The 25,102-nt window shown below is 49.1% G+C and overlaps 1 protein-coding gene across 2 annotated transcripts in view; it reads left to right on the top strand.

Annotated features, from left to right (window-relative positions):
• Window positions 1-24,923, top strand: part of RCC2 (regulator of chromosome condensation 2) — a 33,335-nt gene extending 8,412 nt beyond the window's left edge. For both annotated transcript variants that reach the window (XM_049878071.1, XM_049878072.1), the window contains 10 exons: window positions 2,591-2,734; window positions 5,531-5,662; window positions 6,076-6,164; window positions 7,519-7,633; window positions 10,661-10,827; window positions 12,103-12,283; window positions 12,559-12,664; window positions 13,554-13,626; window positions 16,709-16,786; window positions 17,498-24,923. In XM_049878071.1, coding sequence (XP_049734028.1) covers window positions 2,591-2,734; window positions 5,531-5,662; window positions 6,076-6,164; window positions 7,519-7,633; window positions 10,661-10,827; window positions 12,103-12,283; window positions 12,559-12,664; window positions 13,554-13,626; window positions 16,709-16,786; window positions 17,498-17,602 — 1,190 coding nt within the window. In that variant the 3' untranslated portion in view covers window positions 17,603-24,923. The remainder of the gene's footprint in view (window positions 1-2,590; window positions 2,735-5,530; window positions 5,663-6,075; window positions 6,165-7,518; window positions 7,634-10,660; window positions 10,828-12,102; window positions 12,284-12,558; window positions 12,665-13,553; window positions 13,627-16,708; window positions 16,787-17,497) is intronic.
• Window positions 24,924-25,102: the final 179 nt, after the last annotated feature.

Below are 25,102 nucleotides of genomic sequence, written 5' to 3'. Positions count from 1 at the left end.
CTGCAATTAAAGACATGGGCCCAGAGAGGGGAAGGCCATTTCCAGAAGGCAGCAAGTGGCAGGCCCTGGGTTAGAGCCCCTGCCCTCCGGTTTACTCCATTGCCTCCTGCACATGTAGGATGGAGTGGCGTTGCTCGGAATGACAGCCAGAGTCGGCCTCAGCCATCAGCTCAGCCTCCCCATAACCTCCCTGAGGTAAGAAGGTAGGGAAGCTGCCTGGGGTTGAGGAACGGCCGCTCACACTCCAGCTGAACTGATAGTACCCTAATTAGACTTGTTTCAAAGTGCCTGTTTGTCTTCCCCCATTTCCACCTTCGCTTCCTTGATTTGTCTCCCTCCAAATGAATTTTTGTGCATTCTTTTTTTTTTTTTTTTTAAGTATTTTTAATTATCCTTAGGCCCTCTGCAACCTGACTTTGCCAGTAGATGTAAGGGGAGGGAAGGAGAGAGGGTTTGTTCTCCTGCTGGTGTCAAACATGACAGGAAGTATGACTTCCCTCTGTCCCCCAGTCTTGTGTCATCCTCGAAGCGTGCCTTCTGTCACAGCAGAAGAGCCCATCTGACCTTGCATGACTACTGCTGTGGGTTTCGTAGGATCAGCCTCGGTTATGCCTTGTTGGTTTTCAAGATAACGGTGATTCGTGCTCCAGCTCTGATTAGGACCAGGCCCTGGGAATCTGCAGGCCATAGGAACTCATGTCCACCTGCCTCACTGAGGTGTCCAGGGCTGCTGGGGGGTATTTAATTCAGCTTGGGCCACTCTGACAGGGTTCCGTGGAAGGCCAGGAGAATCCCTGCTTCTCTAGCAAGCTGACTGCATTTTGGGTGTTGTTTTCCTAATAAGTTTCTCCTAAGAAGCCTCTGAAGGCTGTCGTTTTCAGTCTGATCTTTCCTTCTGGAGATTGTTGGGTTTTTTTTCACCTTTTCGTAGTAAGATATCTTGTGGTAGAGAGACTTAGGTGTGTGGCCGTTGTGAGTCTTATACTCCTGTAGTCCCCTGATCTGCTAAATGAGCCCCCTGAAGTGGCAGGGGGAGGCCTTTCCATCTTTTTCAAGAATGGCCTTTTGTGACTAAACGAGGGGAGGGTAGGGGCTCGTGGGGCCAGGTAACTGATGGAGATATCATAGCCTTTCAGTCAGTTCCTTCATCCTGATCAATCTCATTCAGTTAATTTGGCAGCTGCTAGCATTTCAAAGTATCCCCTACAGATTGGGAAACGCTCTTGCATTTCTGTGCTGGAGAGCTCCAGATTGAAAATATTAAGCAAAAAATGTCAGTTGTTGGGCATAGCCTTGTCCATTGATTTAAAAACAAAAAACCGTTGCCGTCAAGTTGATTCCGACTTCACAATGACTCTATGGGACACAGAGCAGAACTGCTCCATAGGGCTGACATTTTGGTTAGCAGCCGAACGCTTAACCACTGTGCCACCAGGGCTCCATTAATAGGGTGGAGTATTTTGAAGAAGGTTACTGGTTCTTTTTCCCTCTTGCAGTCCTGCTAACATTTGAGTACTTACTGTGTGCCATGCTTCTGTGAGACCTGGGCTGAAAAGGGAACCCAAAAGCCCTGTGATGGGGACACACAGGGTGCAGGGGGAGTGATGGGTGCAAAGGGGAGTTTTTTAAGTCTGATGTGGGCCAGGAGGGCTTCCCAGAGGAAGGAGTGCTTGAACTGTGTTTTGAAGAGGGCATAGTAAGCAGGGAAGGACATTGGGCAAAGGCAAAAAATCCAAACCTATTGCCATCGAGTTAATTCTGACTAATGGCGACCACATGTATTACAGAGTAGAACTGTGTTCCATAGGTTTTCTTGGCTGTAATCTTTACAGAAGCAGGTCGTGAGGAGCCATGAAATGGCCAGCAGCACGATGGAAACCCTGAGAATGGTGCAAGCTCCAGTGGCAGAAGCTGGAGCTGGGGAGGGACCAGCAGGGGCCCTTTCAGGAAGGGCCTGGTGGATATGCTAGCAGGGTAGGTTAGTGACCGCTCAAGGCTATTATGCGGAGGATGGGGACACTCGGTCACAGCCCGGACAGTGCATTCTGGCCGCAGTGGGGAAGCTTAAGTTGGCAGGCAGGAGAGCCATCGGGAAGGTGAAGGTGGCTCTGCAGAGAGAAGGGGGGAACGGGATAAGGGAGAGAGGAGGAGGTACAGGTTCCAGGGTCAGCTCCTGCTTAAAGGGTCGCCACCCACCCTGATGGGGCTGCAGGAAGGGGAGCAGCCCTGCCTTATGGACACGATGAGGACAAGGTCCCTGGGAAGAAGGCTCAGTAGCAGGTAGTTAGGTGGAGCTGAAGCTCACCAGGGGCCTGAGCCAGAGATGGAGATGGAGTGACATCAGTGTGACGATGGCCACGCTGTCAGCCTCTGGGGGCCTTTTGTCCTCCAGCCCCTCAGAGGTCTCACAGGGAATCAGGGAGCAAACCCCCTTCTTACATAGCCTCCTGATACTGCTCCCCAAGGGAGTACCTGCCAGTTGTATGGTAGGAAAGTGTACCCTCTGTGGTTACTGCTGCTTTTTGAGGGGCTTCTCACCCACCTGTCACTGCTCCTTGAATGTTTGATTTGTGTGCTTTTCTCTTTGCAGCTGCTTACCGCAATCTAGGTCAGAATTTGTGGGGGCCCCACAGATACGGGTGCCTGTCGGGGGTCCGGGTACGGACAGTGGTTTCGGGCTCTTGTGCCGCCCACAGTCTCCTCATCACCACAGAAGGGAAGCTGTGGAGCTGGGGTAAGTACCACACTGGGGCACCGTTAATGTGCAGTGGAACTAGGGGTGACCCTGTCATGGAACTGTCTCCCCACAGGGCTTTTCGTCTGCTTGGAAAAGAGATTGGCTCCTTCTGAGGCAGTGCTCCTTTGTCTGCAGTCTACACGGTCTCTTTCCCAGTTCCCACCTAGTCTCTTCTGTGCCATACAGGTGAATCGTCTGCCTGCACGCAGCGCCCTCATTCTTTGAATCCTCCTCTTCAAGCAGCCTTTTACTGAACGTTCTGACTGAATTTTGATATTTCTGGTATCGAGGTGCCTAAGATTGAATTCCCATCTTAGGCGTGCTGTCCCGCTGACAGACAGCCCCCTTCTTGTTTCACGGTGCAGTGTGGCATAAGACCTTTGTTCTTGCCACTTGAAATGCCATCGGATTATAAAACTGCCACGGCATACCGGAAGCCACGCTCACAACTCTGCTGTCTGCCTGCATGTAATCCTGTTTGTTTCTGAGGTTCACACAGGTCTGTGGGTTTTGAGGCTCATTGCCTATTTTGTCTATTTCTTGTGTCTCCAGATATTTTAGGCGTTGATTTGCTTTTCCTTCAGCTGTGTTTCCTTGCCTGGGTACTCGGGACGGTTTCCTGTCCTTGCCTTGTAGAGCCTCCTTTCCATTTCAGGGTCCTCTGCAGAAGGCTTTCCTATCAGTGCCTGTTTCCTCTTCCAGATTATTAATACACTTACTGACTGAGGCTCATTTGTCCCCAAGCCCTCCTGGTAGCTCCTGGACCCTCCTTCCAGCTGGGTATGTTGGCTCTTCTCCCCGCCCTTTGTTTCTGGTCCTTTGGCTAGCTTTTAGTCCATATGACTGCATTTTTATTTCAGTCTGTTTGAATCGTTTTTTTTTTTTTTTTTTGCAATTTCATGAGCTGCTGTACCAAAGTCCAAATATATTAACATCTGTTGTCTTCCCTGCACTCCGCTAATTTTGTAATTCTGTTGGAAAAAAGCTAACAAGTTTGGGCCAGATTTCTACTTTGTAGTCTCTTGATGACATGCTGACACTACCACGGTTTTTGTTTTCTCTAGGTTGGCGTAGAGGCGAGTCCCTCCTCCCCAAAGCAGCCCCACTTAGCATTCCGGCACTGTGCACTGCATTTTATGTCAGAGCTCCCGAACTTAAAATATCTCATTTCTCATCTCTTCACTGAATTTCACTTACGTGGTGTTTCTAAAAATGCCCCGTGCTGACCCTTTGGGCAGGGGAGGCTTCTGAAGGCTGAGCATCTAACCTGCCCCCAGAGCAGGTGTGCCTCCCTGTGAGGAGGCTGAGGTGCCGCGGGTGTTGATGTGCCAGTGTGGGTGTCACAGGTGCACCATCAGTCACTCTGAGAGGGCGAGGGGCATCGTGCAGTGTCCGTGTGCATCAGTGCTTCCCCCACTTGGGGTCTGAACCCGGGCAAAAGCAGCACTCAGTGCTCGTCCTGTGTTCAAAGTACTCGTCATAGTGGGCATGGGCAGCTCCTGTTAGATCTGGTCTCTGGCCCTCCCGCCAAGGTGCCAGTCCTGGCATTTAAGCCGACCTTTCTTTAATTGAAGTACTTGTCAGGGAATGGTTTTCCTCCTTTTAGCGATTCCTCAGGTAGCCAGGGCTGTTCACTTCCTTTTTGTCATCTCCAACATGGCTGGTGCTCAACTTGTGGCTCCGCTGTCCATCTTTCTCATGACCTAAAGGTGAAAAGCTCATTGTTGGGAAGGTTTGTGAATCTTCTCACAGAATTGCTCTGATGTGTTAGTCTTGTAAAAACCTCCCTAAATCTTCCAAAATGTTAGGTTTATAAGTGTGGGTCTTCTGTTGATTAGAAGATGTGGCAGTGGTCCATTGCATGGTTTTGTTTTGTGACTGTTGTATTATATTGAAAATAAGGTACGGTTTAGGGGCTCCTTCAGCTCTACCCAATTTGCCACGTCTGTTTTGGAACTGCAGAGATTGTCCGGAAGAGGGCTGGTGCATTGCCTAGGGCTCGGGCAGAGAGTGGTCTCCTCAGAACTTCATCCCGATCCCCTGTCAGCCAGAGCGGCTCTAGGGATGGAGATGGGCCCTGTTGGCAGGGGGCTGTTGCTCAGAGCAGACCTGTATTTGGTCCGTGACCAGGGTTCATGTGGTGAAGAGTCCTGTGAGGGATGGTCTGTAGGAGGTGGGGCTTATGTTGTATGTGTGGACAAATGACGGCAGGAACTCAGTGGCCCGTGGTAGATGCCCAGAGCCCTGAGGTAATTAAACTCTTGTGAGGCAGGTGTCAAAGATGGTTACAGTCTTAAAATATATCCCAGAGTGAAGGGAATGAGGGAGTTGTCTGGCAGATACTTTGAGAAGTGAGAAGCTGTGTGTGTTGCCATGAGTGCTCCAGCTTGTATGTGACATCCATGCCAAACTGAGCACTTCTCCTATTTGCCTCATAGCAGAGAATGCAGGAAGTGCACGGGTCGGGGCAGGGCGGGGTGTCCCAGCTGCTGCCCTAGAAAAGAGGGTCAGAGAAGGTGAAGTAGGTGCCTGCTGCCGCCTGGCTGCCTGAGGAGATGGCCTCCAGGGACAGTACCATATCTCTTTAACACGTCACCTGACAAGGCAGGCCTCAAGAGGCTGGTCATTTACTGAGAAGTTGGAGCTTTTTTTCACCTAGATCTTGGCTGGCGAGTTTGGAGGGTGCCTTTTGGGAGACAGGTTTGTCTCTACCTGAGACTGTGTGTGCTTCCTTTGTGATGCTGTTTGGGCCTCTTCTCTCTTCCCCGCTTTTATTTGGCTTATGTTCTGCAGGTCGAAACGAGAAGGGGCAGCTGGGACACGGCGACACCAAGAGAGTTGAAGCCCCCAAACTCATTGAGGGGCTCAGCCATGAAGTGATTGTGTCGGCAGCATGTGGGCGGAACCACACCCTGGCCTTGACAGGTATGGAGAAAGCCACCTGGGCTCCTTCTACATTCTGCAAGAGACCAAATGTTTACCCGCGGGGGCAGGGAGAGTGGCTCCATGACCAATGATGAAGATCAGAACATGCCCCAGAGAGCCCATTGGGTGGCTCCTTAAGGGTGTTGAGAGTATCACCCTTAGGTGCAAGAGGTCCCTGTTAGAGGAGTCTGAGACCAGAATCCGGCGTTTCTCGGCGCACCCGTCTCTGGTGTGAAAATGGTTTCGCTCTGAAGTGTCCATCTACTCCGCCATCTTTTGGAGCACTGTCTTCACTGTCATTTTTCCTGGCGTATGAGCTGTGGTTTTTAGTGTTTTGATGCTTTTGGTTTTAAAATCTAGATCAAAACATTCAGCCTTATGTTCCATTTTTTAATATTATTCTTTCCTTCCAGAAACGGGCTCTGTGTTTGCGTTTGGAGAGAACAAGATGGGGCAGCTGGGCCTGGGCAATCAGACAGATGCAGTTCCCAGCCCTGCACAGGTAATGGAACGCGCTACTCTGCACAGGCTGCATAACTTCACTTCTCTTTGGCTTTGTGTTTGATTGTAAGAGGTGAAATTGTATACTTCTCTCCATCCTTCCGGTTAATTGACCACTTGTAAAAACAAGCTCTAGATGGCTTGAGTGCAACTCATTTGCTACAGTTTTCAGAACAGGTTCAACTTGTGGTCACAGTTGAAAACATCCTGAAACCAATTTTTCTTTCCAAATGGAAAAATTTGGTTAGACGCGGCCTTGTTTTAAACCTGCACGAGTCCCAGTTTTCCAAGGAAGGGAAGTATTGTTTGGATGTGGTTTGTCTTCATTGGTAAATACTTCGAGGTTTGACCTTGTATAAAATCACATACCAGGTGCTTAGAACACGAGCGGGACCTACGTAGACTCTTGTTCTTGAGAGACTTGGATGAATCAGTTGGAGGGATGGGGTTTATACCTACAAAATGCTAAGTGCCTAATTAGTGGTTTAGGGGCTAAAGGGGAAATAGGGCTTGGATATTTTTTTGGTCTTAAAGAGATACACAAGACACAGCGGCCAATTCGTTGGCAGTTCGAAGGGTTTTGGAGGTGTTCGTGGTTTTTCATCCATTTGCTCTAAAGTAGAATGTAACCCGGGTTTCCAGAGAAATAAACAGGAGCTGGGGGGACATGGCCTCTGCTTTCTGGTGCTGACGTCCAGCTGTGCTGTTTGTTACTCCTGGTTCCTCCGGGGCTTGTCTACTGTGTCCTGAGGTTGATTAGTTCACAAGAGCAAGTTTTCTTAGTACTTTCTTAGATTTGTTTCCAAATCCCACGTTAAATTAATTCAGGACCTTTGCTGTCTTCTTTCTAGCTCCCTAATTTTTTTTTTTTTTTCTCGTTTACATCTTCAATTGGACTAATTAGTCACCTATCTCTACAGTAATAAAGAGAATATCAAACAGTTAATTTTACAGGCTGGTAATACTACTTGGAAAAACTTTCCTTTTTATTTTTAAACCAGGGACATTGGAAGTAGTGGGGGTTAAATGTCAGTTTTCTCTATGATCTCTAAGGACTTGGGACGTGTCAGGCAGAGTGTCGGGCATTTTAAGGGATACAGAGACAGTGGCAAGATTTACCTGTCTTTGAACCCTGTTCTGTGCTGAGAAGGTGGGGGTCATGTGGATGTTTCTTTGTATATTTTTGGAGCTTTATGGTGTAGAAATGCCTTCAGCTTTTGCCTTAAGAATTGCTGAGTCCGTTACAGTTCCTTTGTAACCTTAGTAAGTGTTTCATGCCAACCTGCAGAGCGCAGAGACTTTATCAATCTTTCACGACAAAAAAAGTCTGAAAGTCTACTGTCTTTTCTTTTCAGATAATGTACAACGGCCAGCCAATTACCAAAATGGCCTGTGGGGCTGAATTCAGTATGATAATGGACTGCAAAGGAAACCTCTATTCCTTTGGGTGCCCTGAATATGGTCAGCTGGGTATGGAAGTCTGTTTTATAAAAGCTCTGTAATCTATAACTGTATTTGGAACCAGGAATCAGTGTGAGGCTACACATATGTGTTAGAAATGTGGGTAATTGATCTCAGATAATAGCCTTTATCCATTAAGTGGATGTCACATTTAACGGAACAGCATGTTGTCACGCACGGGATTGTAGAGTATTACAATGCTTTGCCTCAGTGGAAAAGTCGGGACTTGTGTCTGACAAAGGATTCTTTTTTCTCATTTGTGAATTCGTTTATATGAAAGGATTTCAAAGTTGTATAAAAAAAAATCAAGCCACATTCATTCAGTTACACATTTAAAGATTTTCCTTTATTGAAAGTGAGAAAATCTCCTGGGTGGTTATTTCAGGTACATATGTGAGGAACTGCTATATGTAAAAGTGACTGGGATCCCTCTTGTTCTTCATTCCTAAATAGGGTATACACATCCCAAAACACATTTACGTACATCTCATTGAGTAGAAAAGAACACCTCAGAAACTGCTTCTGTCAGTGGGAAATGTCTTCCGATCCAGATTTTGCAAGGTCTCCATTTTCTTTTCCCATCTGACACTGAAGTGTTTTTTTACCTTTCCCCCCTCTTTTGGCATCCTCCCACCACCCTGGCCCCTTCCTAGGATGACTCTGAGTAGGAGGTGAGGAGTGGGCGCCCTCTGCTGGCTCCTCAGCTGTATCCACTTGCCAATTCAGCGCAGCCCCCACTTATCTGGGTTGCTGGGTCTCAACGTCATTAAAAGCAGGCAGATGGAAAACTGTATAAATAGAACAAGGAGCATCTCACTGGCCTTAGACTTAGGGAACAGTGACTTTGTGAAACTAAATATACCCCAAGTCAGAAGCAAACAAGAAAGAGCAGGCCCTTACGCACATTCAGCGTTGGTTGCTGGGGATTTGTCAGAGACTGTTGGAGAAACCGTTTCCATGGCCACATGCACTCCCACTATACCCAGCCCTGGGCAACACACCGGAAATGCGTTTCCGGGCTGCTTCCTGAAGTGTGTAGCTCCCCTGCTGCCTTTGGCTTCCGCAGATAATTGTGGACAAGCAGTTCACCACAGCAAGTTGATTTTCCTTTAGGAAAAATGAAATGACCTTGGTAATAATAACGGCTAACATTTATTGAGCAGACACCGTTTAATACAGATTCTCATTTGCTCGATTTAGGCTCATTTAAAGGTGTTGGGGGAAATTGACTTGACTGCATTTCTGGAATCAGTTACTCTTAACTTGCCGGGTGACTCTAACAACATTTTTTATTCAACATTTTTCAATCTCACTGTCTAAATCAAGAGAGATCCCTCTTAGAGTTAGAACATAAACGTGGCCTGGGGAGTGTGTGGCCAGCACGTGTCGCCCCCTTGCCCAGATGCGTGTACTTCGTCAGGCCGGGTAGAGGCTGGGCGGTGCCGCGAACTGCTGTTTAACAAGCTGCCACCTCCCAGAGGAGGGGGGAAGCGGCCTCAGTCCCAGTTTTTTGGAGGAATTCTGTCCTATACTTTGGAAAAAGCAGATGTTGGTGTGCAGTTCCTTTAAAGGAAGTCAAAGGAAAAAACAGTTCCCAAATGCCCCTGTCCTCGCTCTTTTGGGATTGTCCGTCTGGTTTAGTGTCCAGCACTTAATTATCACATAATAGGGTCTCGGTAGATAATATTGCTGACTGCTTTACTGAAACCTTGTCCAGAAAAGTGCAAGTGTTTAAAAACACAAGCGTGTGTGTGTACATTGTGTGGGAGAGACCCAGCCCCCACGTCCTGAAGTGCACGTGCTCTTGACTGGTGTCCTCATATGCAGCATAGCCTTGAGAAGAGGAGGAGCCCCTTAGCTGTGACCCTGGGACAATGGACAGAGACCGTCAACAATGGAGAACTGGTGTCATGATATGGATTATTCACGAGAAGAATGATACGGAACAATGCCCTGTAAACAAATCCAGTAATTTCATTGTGCTTAATTTGATTTCAAGGTTTTTAAGTGACGTGAAAATCATACACATAATGGCACTAAAAGGTGGTTCTGTAGACAAATATACCACGGGAGGATTAGCCAAAAGCTGAGGGCTAACTTAAAAGCTATATGACGAGATAACGTAGTTCCAGACCCACTGCCGTTGAGTCGATTCCAACTCATAGCGACCCCATAGGACAGGGTAGAACTGCCCCATAGAGTTTCCAAGGAGTGTCTGGTGGATTTGAACTGCCAGCCTCTTGGTTAGCAGCTGTAGCACTTAACGACTACACCACCGGGGTTTCTGATAACGTAGTTAGCTAATAATTAACGGAAACAGTAGCAGTTGAAGACTACCTATAACCGCCCCCTTACGCAGTGGTAGCTGACCTCCCACCAGCCTGCAGGAGTGTGAGCAGTTCGCTTGTGTTCTCAGCACTTGCCCAACCGGATCCTCGTTAGCAGCATGCTGATTTTGTGTCATTTTGTTAACACTCGCATTGTGCAAATTGTAGCATATGAGTTCCAGGTTACAGCAACTCATGATGTGATACATGCAGGTTATTAACGATTCATGAAAGGGGAAGTCTGGGACTGTTGAACTTTGCTGTACATTCTTGGCCCATCCAGGGGCTCCTTGAGGTGACCACCCCCCTCCACCCCGAAGAGTGACACAGACCATGTTTTGTCAGCCATTCTTCTGGCTCAGTAGCTTCAAAACAATTTTAACTGCAGCCCACAGTATATTTTACATTGCAGTGTAATCTGAATGTAGAAATTCGTTCAATTTTCAGAAAATAATGCTGTTATTAATATACAGTGTCCTTCCCCCCCCCCCCCCCTTTTTTTAAATACTGGTGTCAACCCACAAAATTGATTTCATGACCAATGGGTTGGGGCTCAGATCAAAGAGCACCACCTTCACTGGTTGGGGCAGATGCTCGGCCTGCTCTAGGTTCTCGGATCTGGGAGCTCACCTATGGCAGGGAACGGGCACAATATTGGTCTCTGCTACAAGTTGCTGCTCCTGACTGCTGCTGCCTCTGGTCTCTGCAGGACACAACTCTGACGGGAAGTTCATTGCCCGGGCGCAGCGGATAGAGTATGACTGCGAGCTGGTGCCCCGGCGAGTAGCCATCTTCATTGAGAAGACAAAAGACGGGCAGATCTTGCCAGTCCCAAACGTGGTTGTGCGGGATGTGGCCTGTGGTGCCAACCACACGGTAAGGCTTGAGTTTTTCTTCCTGCTTCCTGAGAGTCACACCAGCATAGGGGGGGCGTTTAAGCCCATGGGCCGTGACATGGAGGGTGATGTCTTCCTTAGTTGGCTTTCTACCATTAAATGGGCCACCGTGGCCACCAGGCGCGACTGAGTACGAATGTTTCCTGCCAGCACAACTCGGGACGCTCAGTTCAGAGTCCTTGGAATGTTCCTCACATATGTCTCCTTTTTGCTAAAAATGTTTTCACGTCACTGCTCCTAACGTTGACATCTCTCTCTTGACTTCTATGAATGCACATAAATATCCCCCCACCTCCGAAATGGCACCACGGTAGGCGTGTTTCTGCTCTAGGCATTTGTCAGTTAACAGCATCATGAGCATCTTTCCAGGCTGATTGAGAAGGCTGTGTTCTAGGTGTGGGTGTTGAGTTTTTCTTTTAGAGGATACTTTAAACTGCAGTAAAGACACTTGCACGTTTGTATCTCAGCTCTCTTCTTAGAGTTAATTTGCCTGAGAAGGCTTATGAGTGAAACTCAATTTCTCTTCTCAGTGGAAAGAGGACTGGGCTGGGGGCCGGAGACCACGTTGATGCTCCTGGCTCTTCCCCCACCTGGCTGCATGACCTTGGGCGTGGCTCTTTTCCTGGAATCCTCTTCCCCAACTAGTGTTCAAGGAATTAGACAAAATCTCTGTAGATGCGAGATACAGTTAGATTTTGTTTAGACTTTCAAAATCAAATTGTTTTTAATAGATTGTGCATTCACACTGCTCCAACCTGAAACATCAAAGGTTCTGTGAAGATAGATTTTAAATTGTTGACATGGGCTCACTTCATCATTGGCCAGATGGAGGTTACAGTGTATATGTGATGGGGGAAGTGGAAGGAAAAATGCCAGACGGGCAGGTATTTTCTCCTGTGTGTCCTTTCTGCATTTCAATCAGCATTGTCATACGGAAGGCGTTGCCCTACTCTATTGGAGACACAGCCCTCTTGGCTCTGATGAGGGCAAGGGAGGAAGACTTGTGACTTGGGGGTGGGGAAACAATTACAATAAGAATGGAAAACAGAGCTAGCAGAGAAAACATCCAGCTGGCCTTGGAGGGAACGTGTCGTTTTGCCACACCTGCTGCTGTCACAGCCGCTCCTGATGTTTCTGCTCCTTTGCCATTTGCTGTTAAGCCAGGTTCCCTGGCACAGAACTGAAGACCCATCTTGTCACCGTCCTGTTGGGCAGGCCACTTTGTTCCAACCCTGTATTTTCTCTCTCCCTGCAGCTTGTCCTGGACTCCCAGAAGCGTGTCTTCTCCTGGGGGTTTGGTGGCTATGGCCGGCTGGGCCACGCGGAGCAGAAGGATGAGATGGTCCCCCGCCTGGTGAAGCTGTTTGACTTCCCCGGGCGTGGGGCGTCCCAGATCTATGCTGGTTACACCTGCTCCTTTGCCGTCAGTGAAGTGGGTTAGTGATCTCCTCCCCTGTTGGTACCAAGCTTGGGATGAAGGTGTCCAGACCAGGTCTTTCCTTGCAGCTCAGTGCTCCAGTAGGGAACCATGTATGATTTTCTGGTCTAAGACTGAGCCCTGCTCTGATTTCCTTCCCAGTATTCCTTTAACTAGAGTGCTCGGGTGTGGCACTGCTGCCATCTGCCCTTCTCAGCAGTCCCGATACACTGATTAGACTTAACTCTTTCCAGGCATCCAGTCACAGTGGGCACGTGTTTTGTTTTTCTCCAGGTGGTCTGTTTTTCTGGGGGGCCACCAATACCTCACGTGAGTCTACCATGTACCCGAAAGCAGTGCAGGACCTCTGTGGCTGGAAAATCCGGAGCCTGGCGTGTGGGTGCGTGCAGGTTTCGCGTATGTCAGACACTCAGGAGGGTCTCTTCCTTGAGAGGGTCCACCCCTGCTGATGGGCTCGCCCCGTCCTTGCCAAGAGGGATTGGAACCGTCCCTGAGTGGAGACAGAAGAGGACACCAGTTGGGGCATCAGGGCTCTAGGGGAAGGAGGGGGCTGTGCTCGGGCACTCGGGGTAGTAGGCACTAGAAACGGTGGCTCAACTCTGCCTTCAGGAAAAAGTCATTTTGGATGGTTTTCTTCTTGAAGGCTTGATGTGTTCTGCTTATGCTACAGGTTCAGAATTCTCTAGTTCGAAATGTAGGGGGTTTAGTTATTCTGACCCACTGGGGAGAAGGAGTTATCTGTATTTTAAGGATATCCGTTGAGTTATCTAGCACTTGGTGGTGAGTTTGACCATGTCAGTCAACTGTGTGTGGGAGGTGGGGTGGGGGGCGGTGTGACGTGTACCTGTTGCAATCTGTAGTCCCACCAGAATTGTTTGTGAAACCTCGCCCCTTTTGGAATGAGCTTTTCATTCAAATTTAGTCTATTCTTTTCCAGGCGTGCTTGTTCACCCAAAGGTGACCTCCCCTTGCGAAAACCCCCCTTAGGTCCCATGGCCCTTTGATTCCTATCTAAGGGCTCTCCTGTTTTTATGGGACAGTCTTTAGGGTTCAGGGGAAGCCTGCTGGTCCCTTAGTTATGTTTGCTATTTGGAAATGAGTACATTGTGGAGTTGTAAAGGATGTACTTGATTTTAAAATCCAGTAGCTGACCCATGCCCTTGAGCAAGTCAGAGCAGGTAACCTGTCAGGAAGTATACACAGGTCTGGTGGGGCCCAGGGCTGAGGGTGCTGGGCACGGTGGTAACAGCCTTTGTGCCTGCTTTCAGGAAGAGCAGCATCATTGTGGCCGCTGACGAGAGCACCATCAGCTGGGGCCCGTCTCCAACCTTCGGGGAACTGGTAAGCAGGCACCCGAGTGGTGAAAGGGTTGGGAATTGGGGCTGGGTGGCTGTGGGCCTGCTGAGTTCTCTCAGACCTGCTGAGAGTGTGCAGGAGGAAAAAGTGGGCCCTGTTTGTCCTTACTACATTAAGGGCCGCAAAAGTTCGGAGTATTTGGGTCACGTCAGCGTTCAAGGACAATTCTGTGCTGATTAAAAAACTGCAAAAGTCGTCTCTGCCCACGGTTTTTTAAAAAATAATTTGTAATGTATTTGGTAAAAGTTTACACAGCCAGTTGGGCTCCCTTTAGACAATTTCCACGTAAATTGATCAGTGACATTAGTTATATTTTTCACGTTGTGTGAACATTCTCTTTGTGTTCTGGATGGTCCGTTTCCAGTATTCTAGATTCTCTGCCCCCTTATCTTCTCATCTTTGCTTTGGAATAATTATTGACCTTTTGGACTCATACAGATGTTTTTTTAGTAGAAAACTGATCTAATGGGTAAATATCTTTTATTTGGTGTCATTTTCTTTCTCTGCTAACGGGTGATCTTGGGATCGTTCTGGTTCAAAGTTGAAAGTGTTTGAGTTTTGTTGTATATTTTTCTCCCATTCTAACTGAGATCATCTGTTGTACCCCTGGTCAGATCTGTCAGTGGTGGTAGCCGGGCACCGTGTAGTTGTTCTGGTCTTAGGGTACTTGAGATCGGGCTCATGTAGGCTATTAGCCTCGTAGACTTGTTTCTTCTCTGAGATTTTGGTTACCTTCTCACTCTTTTGAGAAGCCCTGGTGGCGTAGTGGTTAAGTGCTATAGCTGCTAACCAAAAGGTTGGCAGTTTGAATCCACCAGGCGCTCCTTGGAAACTCCATGGGGCAGTTCTGCTCTGTCCTGTAGAGCCGCTATGAGTCGGAATTGACTTGACAGCAATGGGTTTTTTTTCTTCCGGTTCTCTTGCTCTTTTGCTCATGACGAGTAGAGACCAGTAGTTGAATCTTAGATGGCCACTTGCAAGCTTTTAAGACCCCAGATTCCTACTCACTTCCCTAGGATGCAGAACATGAACTTTATGAACTATCTTATGCCAGTTGACTGAGTTGCCCCACGGAACTATAGTCCTAAGCTTTCAAATTTAGTCTGCCCATGTTTTAAAATACAGAGATTAGGAAGTTTCAGGTCCAGTTTCCCTTGCATTTTGGGTTGTGAATGTGTTAGTAGATGAGTTTTCTTTTCTTTCTCTTCCCAGGAGGGTGAAGTCAACAGGAACAGTGTTAGCATTATAAACCCTGGGGCTTGGTGGGTTAGTGCGGTTGCCACGGACTCTAAACTCCCAAGGTTTCCCCATTGGCAGCTTCAGGCCGTTGTTTTGGCTGTTCACCATTGAGCAGGGTGCTGTTGGTCAGGCGCTTAGGGGACTTGGGGTTGTCTTCCCTCAGTTTTCCTCAATTGAGTTTTTCTGTATTCCCTGATTTTAGTGTCAGTGACTTGAGTGATGAGGTTAGAACCAGTGACCTTTGGCTTTTCATACCTATTTGGCCTTCACCAACCAAATAGCTTTCATTAAAGTTCTGAATACAGAAAGTCCCCAACTTAGGAAGTATTTGAGTCACAAAACACACACTTAATGCTGTCCTTTTTTTTTTTTTTTTGGCACATCTTATCATTTGGTAATACGTACTACATACAGTGTTGCAGCATGTAATTTGCTGATGTTACCATTCTCGTGTCTACCCCCAAAGTCAAAGATTGGATTTATGAAGATACCGATGATAAAAGGCAATGATGATGAAAACTAAAAAGAAAACAAGGTATTCAACTTATGTTAGATCTGACTTATAATGGAGTTGCTGGAACGGGACCCCATCATAAATGGGGGACTACCTGTACTTAAATATTTTTTATTAAGAAGAGTGGCTTGCCTGAATGGCTTGCATCACAATGGAGCTGAGCTATGGAGTGCATCCTGCTGGTCCGCAGCTCAGCTCTTGGTTGTTTGTCTTCAGTTAATAGTTTATCTTGTTCCTTCCTGCTAGGAACATGGTCTGTTTTCCTTTCTTCCTCTCACCTTTTTTCCACTGACATGGCTGACGGAGAGGTGGGAAGGAAGGTCTTTTCTCACTCTCTGGAGTCATCTCTGGGACTGAAGGTGAACATGCGTTTTCCTTGGTGTTCTGCACACACTTTGAGTCTGGTGGCTTCACACAGCACCCTGGTGCAGTGGACGCGCAGGTGGCCCTTTTTTAGGCAGTCCCATTCACAACATTGAAGGGGTCTGAGAAGGACCTGGCCTTGTTTTTATGGATTGCTCTTAAAGACAGTTGTTTTTTTTGTGGGCCTACCAGAACTAGACTTTAACCTTCTAAGTATGAATTTTGAAACTAAAGGGGACTGAGAGGGAGACATTGGAGAAGCAGCTGAGTGGTGAGAGATGGCATGGCGTCTTGGAGGAACCACATACTCTACCAGAAGGTGTGAGGGCGGGCCTGGTGGAAGATGGCGCTGGGGAAATGAACTGGCCTGTCTGAGGAAGCAGGCCGTCTGTTTCAGCTGAGCTGATGGCTCTCTGGCCCTTTCTGTTGCCTTAGCATGTGATTTCTCCTCAGCAGTCCATGACCAGTCCTCCTGGTCTCTGGTCGGGGGGCACTCCTTGTCCTGGAATCGTTACTATACACAGCATTCCTTTTCACTCTTTCAAACATCATGGTTTGGATAAGGTGTTTGGTCCTGTAGACACCAGAGGCATCGTGGGTCTATGAATGAGAATTCTGCAACTTTATAGACATGAAGGGCTGCAGGTGGGTCACACTTCAGAGTGACATTCCCCAAAAGGTATCTGTTAAGCCACAACCCCCGTAGGGCATCTTGGTCTTCTTTCAGTTAAAAAATTGCCACCTCTTGGCAGCAGTGTTTGTGGGTAAGTGTTGGTAACACAGGGCTTCATGTCTGAATGGCCGGGCTCAGTGGAGCCACAGAGGGGGCAGAAGGCATTACATTGACTCCTGGCTAGTGGAATGTCTGGAAACTTTGCCCTTAACTCCCTTTTGCAAGACTGTGCCAGACTGACCCCCATTTTTGTGCATGTCTCCTGTTTGCTTTGCCAGGGCTACGGAGATCACAAGCCCAAATCTTCCACCGCAGCCCAAGAGGTGAAGACGCTGGACGGCATTTTCACAGAGCAGGTGAGCATGGACGTCTGTGCCCGGGAAAACAAGAAGCATGGGTCACAGAGATGGAACGCCACCCACTAGAGAAAAAAATGACATGTCTAATCGCGCCTTCATTTGCAGCCCATTTTACTGTCCTCGACCAGCTTTCCTGCTACTGTATGCCAGAGGGTTCTTAGGGGGCAGTAGCCATCACCAGGAGAAAGAGAGGGCACAGGAATGCTGGCCAGGCATGGTGACTGCTCTCGCTTCAGTACAGTGTAGGGCAGGTAGTGGGGCAAGGCTCTGTTGCTAGTTAACCAGGCTGCCAGCTCTTGTCTACCAAGTCCCAGAGCAACGGGCACTTCTCACAGGCAGGACTGATCCGAACCATTGTGCCTGAGAGACAGATGGAACAATCAGCTAGATCCCCATGTTCCCGCCAGTTCCTGCGCCAACAGACGGCATTGAGAAGTTGAGCTCAGGCGCTTCCTTCCAGCTGGGTCTCCTGGGGCAGCCTGGAAGGGTCTGGTTGGCAGGGATTGGGATGCGTTCTGTTGGGATGAACCACGTTTAGTAAAGAGTTTTTACACCATTCAGAGGTTCTCTACATTGACCCAGTTTGCCAGCCAGCTTGCTCATGCCCCATTTCTTGTCTGCCTTGTGCTCATCTGCTCCAAACTGGATAGCAGGCTGACTGTGCACCAGAAGGTTCCTGACACACCCAGCCCTGCTTTGTCCCCTCAGGTTGCCATGGGCTACTCGCATTCTCTGGTGATAGCGAGAGATGAAGGTGAAACCGAGAAGGAGAAGATCAAGAAACTGCCAGAGTATAACCCCCGAACCCTCTGATGCTCCCAGAATCTCCTTCCGATTCCACACCTCTCGCGGCAGCTGTCATTCCATGTGCACTGGGACAGGAAGTCAGACAAGGAATTTACAAAAGCAAAAGTCGACCGAAGGTGCATTTTTGTTAAACTCCCTGAGGTTCCGTTTTATAAGTGATTTCAACGTCAACTACCTTTTTCTGTATGCTTTCCAAAGTGGGTTTTTTTTCCTCTCTTAATGTTTAATTAAAGTATTTGCTCATAGTTGACTTACCATTCCTACAAAAGAGGCAGAAACTTTGAGCAATTTAGGGTTTTTTGTTGTTTTGTTTTTTGTTTTTATCTTCTAAATACTCTTCCCAAAAGTTCCCTCCCCAATTGTATTTAGCATTGTGATCAGGATGGGTGCTACATGGGAGAGGAATCGCCATTTACTCAGAAAAAGCAGTCCCTGGCGGGAACAAGCAGCATCCTGGCTAAGGTCCTGGGTGGTTCTCTCTCCCAGGTCGTACCGTGTGCTCCAGAAGCATCTGGGTCTCTCCTTCCCCACTTTCCTTGTAGATCGTCTTAGGCCAGTGGTGGTTCTGTTTCTCCCCTTGGCTGCTTGAAAGCCACAGCCTTTTGGCTGAGACCTTAATAGAACCTGCCCCTTTCCCCCTGGTATTGGGGCTTAAGGGTCTGTGTTTAGCCATTTCTGTCTACTCTAGCTGTAAAAGAAGTCCAATGAAAATCGGGTGATCCTGGAACCAGTGGGGATTTGGGGGGTGGGTGGCAGTGGGGAACGTTTGTATCTGTTGAAAGATTGGCTTTGTGGCTTTCTCAGGAGCCGGGGCCTAGTCACTAGCACTCACCATTAGAGATCGATCAGCCAGGAGCAAAAAGGAATTCTGACGTTCTTGCAACGATGGGTCAGCCCTTTATCATACCAGCCTTTAGCGTCTTTGTGCTTCTGTTTTGTCTTTGCTCCCCTACGGCTGCATCCTGCCTAGAGTGGGCCCTTCCTGTTTCCGAGCCTCGGGGTTTACTGCTCTGCTAACCCAGCTCTCTTAAACGTTGCGTTTGCTTGGCTCTGGTACCAAAAAGCCGGGATGACTGAAGAATTCCCCTCCCCCGCACATCAGTGCAGATGCTGTGACTGCCACCCCACCCTGCGAAGTGCCCTCTGCCTGAGCTCATCACCTGGGTTGCACTGCTCTGCGTGAGTTACGAGGTGCCTTTCCCGGAACCCTCCTCTCGCTTGGACCCAAGAGTGGCCCCTGCTCTGGCTGGGGCTCTTGGTTTCGAGAGGGTTTGGACTGGTTTGGGTGCTTTAAAATAGACTTTTCGTTTAGTGGTGCTTACGGGGCGGGGGGGAGAAGGGTAGAACTTCAGTGTGAGACTTGGGTGGACGGGAAAGTTAAATATTGGTCTTTTTATTTTTTTGCTTTTGCTATTTTGTCATTGTCTCGATGTTAAAATGCCAAAAATGATCTAGTCCTTGTTGTTTTTCTCCTGCTCCCCCACCCCGGTCATTGTGTACAGTTTACTCTGCCTTGTCGCAGGGCACAGAGCAGCCCCTGTCTGGCCAGCCCTAATGCCTGGCATGAGGAGATTGGCTTGCGTCTTTGTAAGATTTAGTCTAATTTCACGTTCATCTCTGTTGTCCTGTGTTCAATCAGTAGTCCAGGGGAGAAGCTTCTGCAACTTCAGAGCTTCTGCTAAACTAACTGAATTTGTCCACATCACCCCAAACCGCCATTCCAACTCCAGCTGCCATGTGTGGGACCTAATCCGCTTCCCTGGACAAGTCTTTTTCCTGGAATGTGGCTCAGGCATATGTGTTCGTTGTACGCTTGAGGTCTCCCTGGAGCTGTAGGGGAACCAAGAGGTTCGGAGTTGGAGGAAGCAAGGGTTGAGGAGGCAATAGCCAGGGTCCTGGCCTTTTGCAGGAACTACCCTTGGCTGAGCCAGGGCCTAGGTCTTCCAGTGGGCTGATGTAGAACTGCAGCCAGCCTGTTGTCAATAACTCCATGCCAGGACTTCTAAGTGAAGCTCTGTTCCCTCCACAATCACTCCTTTTGACCTAGACTTGTAAAATATACTTCCTAATGGGCAGAATCCTTTAGAACGAGGAGTCTAGGGGAGGGATCCTGCACTCCAAAAAAGGTACAAAGTGACCCAGGCTGTGAACAGGCTTCATTTGTGACTGACCCTTTGGGTGTCTGGCATGTCTTCCGGCTCAGGAAGGAGAACATGAACAAAGAGGCTTAGAGTGAAGGGGAATTGAAGAGGTTATGATTGGTCACAGGTGCCTGGTTTAGTGCTGTAATTGTCTTTTTTTAATATATATATATATATATTTCTTGGAGTAAACATTTTAAATAAACGACATCGTTGTTTACTCTGTTTTGGCTTTTGCGTTTGTTTTTCAGTAGAATTTAAGAATACAAAGTAGCTCCCTACAGATGGGCCTCCCAGCCTGCGGCTGCCCACCTCCAAACCCTGGCATCCACGAAGGGAGTCATGTTAGCGGGCCAGACTTAAACTGGAGGGGGTGGGAGGTGAGTGGATCTCCTGCTCTGCCCCTGAACAATGTTCATCTCATTGTGTCCTTGAGGAGCGTGGAAGATGAGACCTCCTGAGCAGCAACTGGCATATATTGTGTACCCAGGAAAACATTCATCCTCACTCCCCCTAAGGGGCCGCTGCATCAGTTAAGCACTGGTCACTGGCCTTGCACTTGGATTCAGCACTTCCAGCTGCCCACTGGGGGGCACCAGCCCGCAGCCTGGCCAGATGCCACGTGGTGTGTTCTGTTCCACCAGGCTGCTCCTTCAGGCCGGCTGCATTGTTGGTGTTGGCTGCCGGCCACCTACAGCCACAGATATCTGACACTGGTCACCATTTGTAGAGCTTCTTGGGTGGTGGGCAGCTGTGTGTCTATTGCTTCATTAGTCTCAGGCCAGCCCCTCCTGGTAGACACTTCCCCACATTAGAGAGGAGGCAAGGCCTTCAAAAGCCAGCATCTCATGACCTTTAACGGACAAGAGTGTCACTGTAAATGTGTTGGTTGCTCACGAAGCACCTTGACTACGTGGAGCAGCATCCCCTCAATTGGTGGAAACCCACTTCTTGTCCCAGGGTCTCCTCCACTTGGAAGGCGCGGCCATGGCTCAGGCAGCATCCACAGAACAAGTGGCTGACAGAACATCCTGGCTGTCATTTAATCGGTGCTCGCTTCTGTAATCTCCACAACAGTCTTGTGAGAGGACTCCTCATAAAGGAGGAAAGTAAGATACAGATAAAATGGGCATTGGCCAAGGCTGCAGTGGTGGTGGCAAGGCCTGTGCCCAGAACTGCTGTGCTAATGAACGGCCTCAGTAACCACCCCTGACACCTGCCCTCTAGCAGCTTGCCCCTAGCTGGTAACAGTGAGTAGGTGTGGTCTATGGCCACCCTTCAAAGGGGCTGCCCTCAGAGCAGTGAAGACAGCCAAGAGGCCCTCCCCTACCCTGCCCTTTCGGAAGGTGCTCTGGCACCCTTATGGAACAGATAGCCAAGAGGGAAGGGTGTCAGGCCTAGGGGCTCGGAGGGAGCCGTGGCTGGAATAGGTGCCGCCTCAGAAGGTGGGGGTAGAGAAGGAAGACTCCCTAAGTGTAGCTGGAGGGGTAGGGGGCCCTCATCTGCAAAGCTGCTACCACCCTGCAGAGCCAGCAGCTTGGGCTTGGCTGGCCTCTGACCAGCACTGCCACAGCATGGGCTGGCTGGCTGGCTGGCTGTCCTGAGCAGCTCCTCAGGCCCCCAGGGAGGAGAAGGCCCAGGAAAGGTGTAGGGGGCTTTGCCCAACCCAGCCCCCGTAGGCCAGAGTGGATGGGCCCTCTCCTCTTCCCTCTGAGTTAGTGGGATGCTATTGGGCTCATACATTAAAGCCCCTCCCCAGTCCCCACAAATGCGGGAAGGGCAGAGACCTGAGGCACTGTAGTACCTAGAGGATGACACCCCCAGAGAGGACCTCAGTGACTGCCACACTTGTTGGTAGTTGTGGAGCCCAGTCATTTCTTCAGGCACCCAGGGGTAGCTGGATCCCTAAGGCCGGGCACAGAGTAACAAATGCTTTCAAAGGTAAAGTGTGGGGAGCACCTGCAGTTGGGGGTGTTCCAGGCATATCAAGGTCTTGAAGAAAGTGTGGGTGCGTTCAAATAACTAAACTAACAGGTGAGGGGAGAGGTTGGGTGCAGTCTACAAGAGAGGTTTAGAATTTTGTCCCAAACCCTCAACTGCTCCTCCCCCTATACAGGCCAGCCAGCTGCACAGCCTCACCCCTCCAAAAAAAAAACAAAAAACTGCCATCAAGTCGATTTCGAACCATAGTGACCCGATAGGGTAGGATAGAACTGTCGCATAGGGTTTCCAAGGAGTGCCTGGGGGATTTGAACTGCTGACCTTTTGGTTAGCAGCTGTAGCGCTTAACCACTGCACCACCAGGGTTTCCACTAGGTTTCTGCACAGCCTCCAATCAGATTGAATCCTGGGGTCACACAAGACTGCTTACAGGATCCAGGGAATGAATGAGGCCGACCAGACACTGGGGAATTTTCTTCACTGCTGCAGGATATGGGCTTCTCCCATTTCCACAAGTAAGAGTAGCTAACACTGACCTGTGCTAGCCCGTATTCTAGTGCTGTATCCATAGTATTCCCATCCTTGTGACAATCTCTGGCAGGACTGCACTTTCTGCACCGATGAGGAAACTGAGGCACAGAATTCTCTTAGTCTAGTTTTTTTCTCCTTCCCTCCTCTTCAGACAACAGTGCAAGTACAGACTCAAAGGAGACAGTGGGGACTGTGGCAAGTTGGAGCCCACCTTTGTCTTAGAGGGTGTAGCCAGCACAGGTAACAGCTGTGAGCTGGGGTTGCCAGGTCTCCTGATTCGTTGGCAGGAGCTGGAAACCCAGACTGTGGGTAAAAATGTCTCAATTGTTGGTGACTAATTGAGGAAAACCTGCAATGTGTAGGCCAAGCAAAATCAGCTGTCTGGTATGGGTGTTGACTGGTGGGGCTTGGAGGGCACCTCCAGCAGTGCCCAGCAGGATGTCGTCGCTGGGAGCCTGGGAGCAACAGGAAACCAGGTTAAGCTGCTGCCATCTCCTCAGGGATCCCCCTCCCAGGTAGGGAGGGTGGGGCCCAGGGCTGGTTCTGGGTGAGGAGCTAGTTCAGGGCTATTGAGGGGATGAACTGCCTCTACTCTCAACCAGACGTTAGTTGAGATGAGTGTTTGAGGAAAAGCCCTTGCAGGTGGCAGGATGAAATGGACGACATTCCCTGTCCCCCTTCAGGTCCCAGGACTCTTTTCTTCCCCCAGAGATGGAGCTCTAGCCCTTGGGACCAAAATAATCCCACATTTTCTTCAGCTTTTCCAGAACTACCTGAAGATGGAAATAGGCTTCTCAAGTGACAGCCTTAACCCTAATTAGCTGATCTGAACCTTTACATCTTTTAGATCCTTTTGAGGGTCTGTTCTGTGTCAGAGCTCAGGCTGATGTAGGTAACACAACATGGGATGTGGCAAAGCTAGTTACCTGTGTAGACTAAGCCCTGAGTACCCGAGCTTCAGGTTACCAAGGCTGCCTAGCCCAGAGACGGTCCTTCGAGGTTGATGGCACAGCACCAAAGCAGGAGAGGCAGACCTTAAAATCTGGATCTGGCTCCAGAGACTGCCTGTACACCCCTCGGCCACACTTCCCTGGGAGCCTGGGTAAGAAAACCAGCCACGGAGAGTGCTAAGTCCCAACCCAGCTTCATCCTTGCCATGTGGCCTTGGCAAGTCCCTTCCCCTCCCCAGACAGTTGTCTTGTTTGGAGAATCTGTGAAGGTGACTAAATGAACTGTTCACACAGTGGCAGGCATGGGCCGTCCCGGTCACTGCAGTGTTGATGCAGGTGTCTGACCACAGCTGTCCTTGCCTGGCTATTGCACCTGCACTCCATTCTCAAACTAACCCTGTGTACATGTGATTCCCATTCTACAGACTGAAAAACTGAGGCAGCATATAAGCAGTCTCCCATGGTGATGCTGGTGGGACCCTGGATGAGGGAGTTGGCTGATGTGTAGCTGGGGGCAGTGGCCCCGCCTCAGGGTGGGGCCTCAAGCCAGGAGGCAGACCTCTTCCTGGTGGGCAGCCCACTGCCCCAGGGACTGGGTTCTAGGCCTAGCTCTGCCTTTGGCTCACAGTGGGACACAATCAGGCAGCTCCCTCTCAGGGCCTGTCCTGAGGCAGGGGGCTCCTGGGGAAGCACTTCATGAGTGAAGGAAGGGACAAGATGGGAGCAACAGTGGTGGCTAAATTATTTGCTTTACTGTCCTAAGTCATTTGCTTTATATGCTTTAAATGTCATAAATCCTTTGCTTTACTGTCCTCTGAGCCGTTAACACAGGGGGGTGGTCAGACAGGTGGAAATCTTGTGTGGGCTTTTTCTCCTGGGCACTCGGGGTTACCAAGAGGCAACCCAGGCCTACCGCTGCTGTGCCTTGCCCCCAGAGAGGCCACATCCCCAGACCCCATGGAGACCAGAGCCTCCGCCTGCTGAAGCCAGCTGCCCACTCCCATCTTGGGCCTCCCTGCCCCCAGCATGGTACTTGTCACATCGAGCTCTATCTGTGTCATGGATTGAATTATGTCCCCCCAATGAATGTATCACTTTGGTTGGGCCATGATTCCTGATAACATGATTTTCCTATGTGTTGTAAGTCCTGCCTCTATGATGTTAATGAGGGAGGATGGGTGTCATTTATGTTAGTGAGGCAGGACTTAAAATCTGAGATTGGATTGTATTTTGAGTCAATCTCTTGAGATATAAAAGGAGCTAGCAGAGAGACGAGGACCTCGTACCACCAAGAAAGCAGCACCGGGAGCAGAGCACGTCCTTTGGGCCCGGGGTCCCCGTGGCGGAGAAGCTCCTCGACCAGGGGAAGACTGACAAGGAATCTTCCTTCAGAGCTGACAGAGAAAGCCTTGCCCCTGGAGCTGACACCCTGAATTTGGACATGAAACCTACTAGACTGTGAGAGAATAAATTTCTCTTGTTAAAGCCACCCACTTGTGATATTTCTGTTATAGCAGCACTAGATGACTAAGACAAGCTGCTAGACCCAGCTTTTCTGATGTTTAAACTAGAGAAGACGAGTAATCTAACCAAGTCCAACCACTTCTACACAGAAGCTGAGGATGAGAGGGATAACAATTCAACACGACTTATCCCCAACTTAGTACTGGAAACAACCAGAATGCAAATTAAAATGTTGACACAATGTGGAAAACGTTAACTAATGTAGTTGAGTAATCTGTGTAGAAATTGTCAAATGATAAAACGTATCCCTGCCCCCACACAAAAGGGCCACACAGGTGTCTCAGCTGCTGTGGTTTTTACCCTCGTTTGTCACGTATCCCTCTCCCTAAACAAGGAGGCTACTGCCAAAATGCATTTCAGAATAGCTAGAGCTTTATTGGTTATTTAGTAACCCATTTCTCAGTTGAGGACAATTTTCC

This window comes from Elephas maximus, chromosome 3 (assembly GCF_024166365.1).
Source record: "Elephas maximus indicus isolate mEleMax1 chromosome 3, mEleMax1 primary haplotype, whole genome shotgun sequence".
Classification (NCBI taxonomy): domain Eukaryota; kingdom Metazoa; phylum Chordata; class Mammalia; order Proboscidea; family Elephantidae; genus Elephas; species Elephas maximus.
Note: the sequence above shows the minus strand (reverse complement) of the source record. Positions and strands in the feature narration are given on the sequence as shown.